Consider the following 11483-nt stretch of genomic DNA (forward strand, 5'->3'; position numbering starts at 1 on the left):
GCTAGGATTATAGGCATGAGCCATGGCGCCCGGCCAGGTGCTGCCAGTTTGCCAGAGGACTTGATGTACCCTTGACGGCCCTACTGGGGCATTTGGGGTGTTAAGCCAGCCCCAATAACTCAGACTGCTGAAAGGCACTACTAAGGAAAGAGGAGAATTGTAAGGCAAGGCATATATTTATGGGTAGGGAGTAGGGTTTTCTGAAAGGTGGATAGAGATTTGCTTAGTGGAAGTTTGTCTCCTGGACAGAAGCATGGACTTGCTGAAGGGAGGCAAGGTCAGACTCTGGGGACAGTGTCCTCGTGTTCCTCACATCCTACTTGTGGGGGAACCCCTTTAATTTAAGGCCTTCTTTAGGCATTCTTCACAATAAGACTGAGGAGAGGAGGAAGAGTGAGAACCCAGCTGCCAGCTTCCTATACCCCCTACTCTAACCTACTATGATAGGTAGGGTAACAGTTCTCAATTCCTGTAACCTATAAATATGTTACCTGGCAGAGAGGAATTAATGTAAGAGGTAGAATTAAGTCAGCTAATCAGCTGACTTTAAAATAGAGAGATTATCCCAGATTATCCCAGTGGGTCCAATATAAGCACAAGAGAGAAAAGGGAGACAGGAGAGAGAGAACCAGAGAGATGGCAGGGAGAGAAGGACGTGGCTCAAACACTGCTGACTCTGAAGATGAAAGAAGGGACCAGGAGCCAAGGGAAGTGGTTGGTCTCCAGGAGCTGGAAAGATGAGGAAAGGCAAGGATTCTACTCTAGATCCTCCAGAAAGGAATGCAGCCTTGCTCACTTCTTGAATTTAGCTGAATGAGACTCGTGTTGAACTTCTATCCTGCTGAACTGTAAGATAATGAATTCGTGCTGTTTTAAATCACTAAGTTTATGGTGATTTGTTACAGCAGCAATAAGAAACGAATACTCTAGGCTACCCGGAGGGGCCACTTGTAGATGAGGTCCCAGCTTCCTGCCAGTGTCAGTCTCCTGACATGTAGAGGACACCTCCAGATGATTCCAGCTAACTGGAATCTTCGAATTTCTCAGCGGAGGCCCCAGAGACAAGCTGTACTCACTTTTCCCTGCCTGAATTCCTGACTCACATAATCTATGTTTATAATAAAATCATTGTTTTTATGCCACCGAGCTTTGAGGTGCAGCATAGTAACTAGAACAGCGATCAGAAATATATTCCCCTCTTTTTCTTTGTTGTCAGAGATACAGGATTTTTCTCAGGTAGCTTTTCATCTTGGTGTGGCTATGTGGTACTCTGCACTTAGGGGCAAAACCTGATTAACTTAAGCCACCAATGATTTGAGGTGACCCATGTGATCTGATTCTGGCCGGCGAGAAATGAAATGCAGTTTGTTGAGAGGGCTGGGGGGGGGGTTTCCTTGCTGATGAAAGGGAGAGATGCTGAGGAATAAACAACCTTCTTGCTTCCCCTGGGCCTTGTCATGCCTACATTTGATGCCTGGAGCTGGGATGGTCATCTAGGGACCTTAAGGGTGGCTAGCCTAGGATAAGCTGAGACTTGTAAGTTAGCAGAGTGCAAAGATAGGCTGTGCACAGTGGCTCACACCTGTAATCCTAGCACTCTGAAAGGCTAAGATGGGTGGGTAGATCTCCTGAGTTCAAGAGTTCGAGACCAGCCTGAACAAGAGTGTAGACCCCCATTTCTACTAAAAATAGAAAAACCAGCAGGGTGTCGTGGCAGGTATCTGTAGTTCCAGCTACTCAGGAGGCTGAGGCAAGAGGATCAATTGAGCCCAAGAGTTTGATGCTGCTGTGAGCTATGATGCCACAGCACTCTAGCCAGGGGCAACAGTTAGACTCTGTGTCAAAAAAAAAAAAAAAGAATGGAAAGAGAAACTCTCACATGTGTGCTCAAAGAGGAGGCATGCACAATGTTCATAGCAATGTTGTTTGTAATAGAAAAAACGTCCATTAACAGGAAAAAAGATAAATCTTCTTTTCTTTTTTTTGAGATAGAGTTTCACTTTTGTTGCCTATGGTATCATAGCTCACAGCAACCTCAGACTCTTGGGTTCAAGTGATTCTCTTGCTAAAGCCTCCCAAGTAGCTGGGACTACAGGTGCCTGCCACAGCACCCAGGCCCACTCAGTTATTTTTAGAGACAGGGTCTTGCTCTTGCTCAGGCTGGTCTCGAACTCATGACTCAGGCAGTCTTCCTTGGTCTCCCAGAGTGCTAGGATTACAGGCGTGAGCCACTTCACCCAGCCAAAAACATAAATCTTAAATGGTCACAGAATGGAATACCACGCAGCAATGCAAAAGAACAATTACAGTTACATATATCAACATAAGTGAACCTCTTAATGATGGAAGTGAAAAATAAAGCTGAAAAAGGAACCACATGGTATATTTTATTGAAGTTTGGAAATAGCCAACATATCTTAGAGAACATATGTGTAGGAAAAAAAGTATAAAATAATGCATGGAAATACACTAATATCTACAATTTTTTGGTTTTGACACAGAGAATTGCTCTGTCACCTGGGGCTTAGAGTGCAGTGGTGTCATCACAGCTCACTGCAACCTCAAACTCCTGGACTCAAGTGATCTTCCTTCTGCCTCAGCCTTCTGAGTAGCTAGGACCAGAGAAGTGTGCCACAATGCCTGGAATTTTTAAAAAATTTTTAATAGTGATGGGGGTCTCACTTGTGCTCAGGCTCGTCTTGAACTCTAGGGCTCAAGTGAGTCTCCTGACTTGGCCTCCCAAAGTGCTAGGATTACTGGCATGAGCCACCGCACCTCATCTAATTGCTACAATTTACTGAGTGCTTACAGTGTGCAAAGCATCATATTAAAAAGTGCCAATCTGATTGAATTCTCACACCAACCCTTAGAGAAAAATACTATTAATATCCCCATTTTCCAGGTGAGAAAATTGAGGCCTAGAGTGGTGAAGTAACTTACCCAGTGGCATATAGTGGCGCTTTCTTAAGTATTAAAAACCTCATTTAATCCTATGGGATAGGATTATCACCTCCAATTTTATGATGAGGGAGAGGGGAGTCCCAAGTTACATAGAGATGGAGTGCCTGAGGTGGGATTGAACAAAGGTTTCTTCTGATTTCCCTGCTTTCCCACTAATATCTTGTCATATCTGTGAAGCATGGGAATGTAAGCCACAGCAGTCACACCCCCCCCAGCCTTGAACTTAAACCAGATGGAACTGGGGAAAACTGCGCTCATTGCTGCACCCAGAGCTCCCATCCCATCATTAGTATTATTTTTAACTGAACCCTGAACTGAACAGAAGGGAACAGTGCTCAAATTGAAACTGAACTTGTATATTTTTTCAAGCTGTTGAACTAGAACATTTAAATAGTCTTGAGACAGAGACAATCACATAGAGAATTCTGCCCTAATCTCTTTAGTCTGTGTATTTTGATTTGCCTAATGTCCCACATGGTCATGACAGACTTATGGGATTCTCTGTCATTCTCAAGCAGTTGTAGATGAATTTTCTACAACCCCCACCCCTTATTTACCCTACCTTTCCCTTCTTGGCTGGGACAGAACCTTGGAAGTTTCTGTATCTGCCAGCTGAGACCCTCTCTACATTCCTCCTTCCTTCAGAGCCTACACCCTTGTGGATGTTTCTGAAGGAAGGAAGGAAGAAGCCGGGCCCTGTGAGATGTGTATTTTCCATCATCTAAGGACAGGGAGCTTAGCCTGAACCTGGTTACTTGGGGGTCCCTGAGTGGAAACTTTGTGCCCTGGCTGAGGAACTGGAACTTTCCACTAAGGCCAGCGATGCTCAGTATTTGAGTAGCCTGGCTGGGTGTCTTGGGATCCAGGTGGCCTTCGTCTCATGTGGGCCAGGCCAGCCTGGTTTGTGGCCTTCCTCCACAGCAGGAGGAGAGATTCTGAGGAGACTTGGGGGCCCCTGGGGAGATATTCATCTTTCTAGAGCTTTATCATTTTTTCCATAACAGTATCCTCCCTTCAAGGTGGAAAGTCCCAGCTGGCAGCCGAGGACACTCTCAATGTGCTTTTGTTTTCTGCCCTGCCCCCAGCCCAGGCAGCTGGGCACAGGATAAAGACACCTTCCCTTTCAGACCAGCCTGCTCCTGGCTTGCTGTGGCAACAAATGGGGTAATACAGAGGAGCACTTAGCACTGTGGGGCTAGACTTGCTGGAGTGCTGCCTCTGCTATTTGGTAACTGTGCGTCCTCAGCAGGGCGCTGAACCTCTCTGTGCTACAGTTTCTCCGTCTGAGAACTGATGTAGTGATGACAATATTATCAGTTTGGAAGATTCAATGAATTAACATATGAAAAACGCTTGCAACAGCATCTCTGGTACATAGCAAGAGTGATGTAACTATTTTGCTGTGATTATTACATGACCTTGTGCTTGGGTAATTCATCCTCTCTGTGCAGGCCTCAGTTTCCCCAATTGTACAGTTAAGATAGCAGTTCTCGGGGTGGGGACAGGGAAAGGAGGATGGTTAGTAGACCAAATGCTGTGCTAGGGTCCCAGGCCATTCCCCATCTCCTGACTTACCCCTGTTCACAAAAAAATAAAGAAAAAAGAAAGAAAGAAAGAAGATCTGACTCTCCACTACTGGTCTGAATGTGGCGCTTGCTGTGTGACTTGGACAAATTTTTTGTGTTCTCTTAGCCTCAATGTGCTCATCTATTAAATGATACTTATAAAGCAGAGGGTTGTGGTGATAGGGCAATGGGAAAATGTGCATAAAGTATGGAGCATAAGGCCCAACACAAACACACAGAAAGAGTTAAAACAAATCTAGCTTTTTTTTTTTCCTAATGGGTGAGAAAGAACTTCCTGAACTATAATAGGCTGTGTCCCTGAGAAGGAGACTGTAGTTTTCTCATGTTTTCCCATCCATTTCTTATCCAAAGACACTTAGAATCACAGAGGTAAGGATTGGAAGGGCCACTTTCCAGGTCGGTTAATTAATCCATGTAACAAATATTTGCTGAGCACCTTTTTTTTTTTTTTTTTTTTGAGACAGAGTCTCATTTTGTCACCCTCAGTAGAGTGCTATAGCGTTAGAGCTCACAGCAACCTCAAACTCCTGGGTTCAAGTGATCCTCCTGCCTCAGCCTCCCAAGTAGGGACTACAGGCACACAGCACTTGGCTAATTTTTCTATTTTTGGTAGAGATAGGGTCTCTTGCTTAGGCTGGTTTGGAACTCCTGAGCTCAAGCAATCCACCCTCCTTGGCCTCCCAGAGTGCTAGGATTATAGACGTGAGCCACTGCACTGCCTGGGCCTTGCTGAACATCTATCATGAGCCAACTGTTCTTGCAGGTGCTGGGGACAGAGCAGCACTGAAGGTCCTGTCCTCACGGAGCTTTCCTGAATCCTGTGGGGGAGACAGACAATAAACACACGAGTATGTAAATATGTGAACTTTTTCTGAGTCAATCCCTTTGTTTTATAGTTGGAGAAACTGAGGCTCAAGAGGGAAAGAGATTTTTCTAAAGTTGTCAGTGGCATAGCCAGGCAAAGACTCCCAAGCAGGCCTCCACAGTCTCCAGATTAATGAACCCTGGTTTCCCCTAAGATACGATAGTGGGAACCAACATTTATTGCATCTTCCTAGACACAAGAACTGTCTTAAGCACTTTATACTTTTTCTTCTTTTTTTTTTTTTGAGACAGAGTCTTGCTTTGTAGCCCTTGGTAAAATGTTGTGGCATCACAGCTCACAGCAACCTCAAACTCTTGGGCTTAAGCGATTCGTTTGCCTCAGCCTCCCAAGTAGCTGGGATGACAGGTGCCCGCCACAACGCCCCAGTTATTTTTAGAGATGAGGTCTTGCTCTGGCTCAGGCTGGTCTCGAACCTGTGAGCTCAGGCAATCCACCCACCTTGGCCTCCCAAGTGCTGGGATTACAGGCGTGAGCCACTGCGCCTGGCCCTATACTTCTTAAATAATTTAATCTTCACATCAACCCTGAGGAAGGGAACTGCCATGAATCCTATTTTAAAGATAGGGATGCTAGTCTCCCCGCCTGTAATACAGTGGTTAGGGTTTCAGCCACATACACTGAAGGTGGCGGGTTTGAACCTGGCCCAGGCCAACTAACCAACAATGACAACTATAACAAAAAATACCCGGGCATTGTGGTGGGCGCTTGTAGTCCCAGCTACTTGGGAGGCTGAGGTAAGAGAATCGCTTGAGCCCAAGAGTTTGAGGTTGCTGTGAGCTGTGGCGTCACGGCACTCTACCAAGGGCGACATAGTGAGACTCTGTCTCAAAACAAAAACAAAAAAATAAAGATGGGAAACTAAGGCACAGAGAGATGGTGCAGGGTTTGAACACAGACTTCCCTGCTCAGGGCCCAGGCCCTCACCCCTTTGCTGTGCTGCCATACCAGCTCTTCCCTGAATCCAGGTCTGCACTAGTTCTTGCTTTCTTTCCTCCCTTCTTCCTCCCCAATCCTAGACCCAACTATTTCCTCTACCTTCTGAGCAGCCTGGGGCAAACTCTCTCTGGCCCTTGGTGTCCCCATCAGTGAATTGAAGGGGATTGGATTGGATTATTTTCAGAGCTTTCCTTGCCCACCCCTTCTTAGTCTGTAATTATTTTATTCACTGATTTGTTTTCCAGTCTGCTTCCCCAACCAGGCTGTGTGCTACCAGGAGCAGCCAGTACCCTTCTGTTCGCCACATCTCCCCAGAGCCTGGCACAGTGCCCTGCACTTAGCAGGCCCTCAGTAAATATTTGTAGATGGAGAAAGGAGGGAACGATGGTGACTGTCTTCAGTTTTCTAAGACCAGCTCCTGTACTCTTTCCCTGGCCCCTCTTCCTTTACTTTGCCTGTACCTCCCCTCCCCCCCTTTTCTCCCTCCTTCTCACCTCCCAGGGCCGACTTCAGCCCTCCATCCGGCCTGCATTTTTCCGGGTTTGATATCATTTTTTCCACTCTCCTGGCTGCTGCAGGCTGCCTCTGCCAACTTTCCACAGATACAGCCCCTCCCCTCGACCGCAGGCCAGAGACAACTTGGGGTGGGGGAAAGACCTTCCTTCTCCTCCCTTCCCTGGGCTGGGGTTGGGATGGAGAAAGAAGTGCCATCTTTCTGGCTCTGCTGGCCAGACTGGGGTGGGGGAAGTCACAGCTGGAGGATAGAGGTGTCCCTCCTGAGGGGAGTCTTCTCTGCACGACCACGGAGGCATCTGGGCAGGAGTGGGTGGGCAGCTGCTTGGGGGCAGGGGTGTCAGGCGTCAGGGACATCATCGTCCAAATGGTCAAGTCTCCTCTCAAAGTAGTGACATCCCTTCTTTTCAGGCAGGAAACTCCTGATCTGATCCCCAACACCCAGCCCTCCCCCCAGTCAGGCTGGACACCTCACTCTTTCCTTCTTCCTGCAAAGAAGAGACCCAGGAGGAGGATTGGCCGTGGGGTCTAGTCCTCACTGGCTGGGTGGCCTTGGGGTGCTCACTTCCCCTCTTTAGGTTTCAGTTTCCATATTTGGAAAACAAGTTTCCATATTTGGACTAAATTTGGGCTCATCTTGGGGATTTATAGAGTTATGCTCCCTCTTTTTAATTGTATGTCAAATTATGTTTTTAGGTTCATTTCCCTTAGGTCTATAGCATTTTGTAACATCTTGGGCATAAGCTTTCACTGTTCTGTGCCTCAGTTTCCTAATTGGTAACATGGGGTTAATGGGAGCACCCTCCTTTTTCCTCCCAGCTTAGTACATAGTCAGCTCCTAACAAACCCCAGCAATTATATTGCCAGTGCTGAGTGCTGAGATTCCTTCCAGATATTTTGTGAATCTATAATCTAGAAAATGAGTTAATAAGAAAATAGCGGGTCATCACACCAAATGGGTTGTTTGTGATCCACTGTCTCAAAGACCTGGGTCAGGAACTGGAACCAGTGATTGGGAGAGGAGCCTGAGAACAAAAATGGTACAATTACTTTATTGATTGGCCCTGACACCTAGGCCAGCAGGCTAAACCAGTCTGCAGCCAGTCTAGATGGGGAGGCAGGAGGTGGAGATCTTGGAAGAGTCCCAGAGAGGTCTGGGCATTCAGACTGGGGTTCGCCAAACCCCACGGATATCTTTACTAAAAGATATCCACGTAAAAAACCCTACTTTGTGCTCAGCTTGGGGTTTCGGCCCTATAATCTGTCCATCACTTCCCCAAGGCTGGAGGGACAGGCAGGAGAGGGGTCGCTGAGGCTCTGGCCATGGGTGATGATCCCTTTATCAGCGCAGTGGGCAAGCAAGGCCCACAATGCCGGCTCCAGGTAATGGCACTTTTGCCCCTCGGTGGTGTCAGTAGAGCCCAGAATGCACCTCCAGTGATCCGCCACCTTCAGAAGAGCAAATGGCCTCAGAGCACCGCCAGGTTGTGACAAGACTTGGAGCGGGCCTTAAGTGCCCGGCGACGGGCGCTACGGGCAGTCAGACGGTCAAGGAAGCGGCGGGCGCGCTGGCCAAGGCTGACCGGCCGTCGGGGTGCAGGTGGCTCTCGGGCTGAGCTGTACCGGCGGCGCAGGCGCAGTTGGCGCACCACTCCCTCGAAGAGCTCTGCCACGTTGTGCTGCAGTGCGGCCGACGTCTCGATGAATTTACAGTCGAACACGACGGCGCAGGCGCGGCCCTCTGAGGGGGCGGGGTCAGGCGAGCCGGGGTGGGGCCATAACAGGAAGGCGGAGATAAAGGTAGGAACACGAGTGTTCAGTCTCAGGAGAAGCACCTTTTCCTGTACATACACCTGGTGCTGGTGTCGGGGGACTCAGACACAGATCAGACTGGGCTTGAAGGAATTAGTTTACAGGCTGATACTGACTGGTAGCAGAACAAGGCTGGAAAGACAGGGGAAGCTGGGACCTGGTAGGGGCCAGGCTGAATGCTGGCCAACAGGTCTAATCGGAATTAGATGCAGCTAAAAGATGCATCAGAATTACCTCGAGGAGCATGTTAAAATAGAAATTCCTGGGTCCAACCGCCCAAGAATTCTCCAGGTTTGAGATGAGGTCTAGAAATCTATGTTTTAACAAAATCTCCCAGGGATTGTGTTACAGCTTTGGGATGGCCACAAAGCATGCCATCTTCACCTTCAGGATGTCACTGGGTCTGAGTTCTAGTCCACAGTGACGCTGTGGAACTGGCTTTCCCTCTCTGGCTCTCAGTTTCCATATTTTAAAGTTTTTACTTTGTGAGTAGCACCATTTTAAGATCGTTACAGGCTTCATCTGATGTTAAGCTTATTAAAATATTGCCCATCCCATTGTGAAAATAATTTATATATGACATTAGAAGTTTGGTTTGTACTTGCTGGCTGACACAATATTATGTTCTGTAGACAAAGCTTTCTGAAATTTGAATTTCTAATATTTTCACTGTATTTTGGGGCCAATAATGGTCTTTCACTTCTCAAATGTAAGCCCTTGAAAACCTGTAGGCACTGGGCCTATCATACTAGGTACATGTATCTGCGGGATAAAGTGTCCCTGATTAAGGGTGCATTAAGGGAGCCATAGTGGAATTTTAAAGCAGAGAAGTGACAGGGCAGCTCTGGTTCTGGAACACTGGCAGCTGCAAAGGGGCTGATTGGAGTACTTATCAGTGGAAGTGCCTGGGTAGTGCAGAGGCTGTGGGCATGGAGAGACTGGATGTGGGATCAATGGAGGTAGGCCTGCTTGGACCTGGGGACCAGTTTTCAGGAAGTGGGTGTGAGAGGGGAGGCAAGCATGGCTCCAGGCTTTCAGGCTTAAGCAAATAGCTGCAGGGCGGGGGCTGATTGGCAGGGGCAGACACTGAGAAGAAGCACATTGGAGGGCAGTGGTGACACAGGGGCCCAGAGGAGGAGGTGGAGAGGAGGGCTCACCTTCCACGGAGACTTCCCGGCAGCGGGCTAGGTCTGCTTTGTTGCCTACGAGGATGATGGGCACGTGATCTGCCTGATGTGTGCGCCGCAGCTGAATGCGGAGCTCAGAGGCGCTCTCAAAGCTGCCTCGATCAGCGATGGAGTACACGATGACATAGGCGCTGCCTACTTCCAGGCGGGACTCCTGGCTCCAGTTTTTATCCTGTGGGGGAGGGACCCAAGGCCCATCCTCAGAGGGTTCCTAAGTCTTTGCTGAGAAAGATGGAGCTGGGATGGTCTAAAAAATGTGATGGAGCTGAGGTTTATACTTTGAACAGATCTGGGGGACAAATTCTGCCTAATTGCCTGTGTCACCTTGGGAATCTCCTCTATCTTCTCTGAACTTCAGTTTCTCTGCTTGGAAAACTGGGTTAATGACACTATCTCACTGCATTCTCTCATGCATTGATACTTCTGCAGGCAGGGCATTGGAGAGAAAACAGTTACTTGGTTCTCTTTCCTGCTAAGGAGGATCTGGCTTGGCTTGTTCAGCTCCTTCTCCTAGTTTCTGAGGAGGGTTTGGCCTTCCCATAAAGTTCTTTGGATTGCCTTCTGCAATTCAAAATTAAGAGGAAAAAGGATAAGAAAGAAGTGAGAACAGGAGGCTGGCCTTCAGGAGGTCATTCATTGCACAAATATTTATGGATGTTTGGCTATGCAATAGGATCACAAAAGCTGGATGGTGCATAGATTGGTGGGTAAGAACTTGCTCAAGTGTGATTAAAAATATAGATTCTAGAGCCTTACTTTTAGAGCTTCTTATTTATTAGGTCTGAGGTGAGGCCTGAAGATTTGATATTTAATACTTTCCAGGTCAGCCAAGGGAGGGCACTACTGGGTGAAAGCCCAGTAGTCAAAACCCACCAAATTCTGTCAGATTCAGCTGTTCTGACATCAGGGTAGCCTACAGATGGAAAGGATGGATGTTTATTCCAATAATGCTGCTACTTCTTGGATCCTCTCTGGAACCTCCCTTCACAGTCAATGACCAGAAAAATTGGTCCAGTTTTCTCATACTAGTTGGTAAACCAAAGTCTAGGAAAGAGGAGAAAACTTTCTCAAAGATACAGTAAGCTGGTGCAGAGTTCCATTTCCCACCTTCTAGTCCAGTACACTTCCTCCCCTGTCTCCCAACTGGGACTTCCTATCTGATCACTCTCCTTAACTCTCTGGACACTACCCCATAGGATTCTGAAGTGCTTCAAAAAGTAGTCCCACCCTATACCAGCATGTGAGCTCCATGAGGCCTGAGGACATGTTTGCCTTATTCACTGCTGTGTCTCCAGCATCCTGGCCCATGATAGACACCCAGAAAGTATTTCTGAACAGATGAATTGGTGAAGGAGTGAAATCTCAGCTGAAGGTTTGGAAGGTGATGCTCTTGGGGGAGCGGAGGGGCAGTCCTAGTGTGTAAGAGTGCAGTCTCTGGGATTTTGTAGATCAGGGTTTGAATCTCATTTCTTTCTTTCTTTCTTTCTTTCTTTTTTTTTTTTGAGACAGACCCTCAAGCTGTCCCCCTGGGTAGAGTGCTATGGCATCACAGCTCACAGCAACCTCCAACTCCTGGGCTCAAGCGAGTCTCCTGCCTCAGCC

General features: G+C 47.6%; 1 protein-coding gene across 2 annotated transcripts in view; it reads right to left on the reverse strand.

Annotated features, from left to right (window-relative positions):
• Positions 1-8105: 8105 nt before the first annotated feature.
• Positions 8106-11483, reverse strand: part of REM1 (RRAD and GEM like GTPase 1) — a 7106-nt gene continuing 3728 nt past the window's right edge. For both annotated transcript variants that reach the window (XM_003802612.3, XM_023508497.1), the window contains exons 3-4: positions 9852-10053; positions 8106-8623 (exon numbers count right to left, since the gene is read on the reverse strand). In XM_003802612.3, coding sequence (XP_003802660.1) covers positions 8352-8623; positions 9852-10053 — 474 coding nt within the window. In that variant the 3' untranslated portion in view covers positions 8106-8351. The remainder of the gene's footprint in view (positions 8624-9851; positions 10054-11483) is intronic.

Source organism: Otolemur garnettii, unplaced genomic scaffold (genome assembly GCF_000181295.1).
Source record: "Otolemur garnettii isolate 467f Iridium unplaced genomic scaffold, OtoGar3 scaffold00251, whole genome shotgun sequence".
NCBI lineage: Eukaryota > Metazoa > Chordata > Mammalia > Primates > Galagidae > Otolemur > Otolemur garnettii.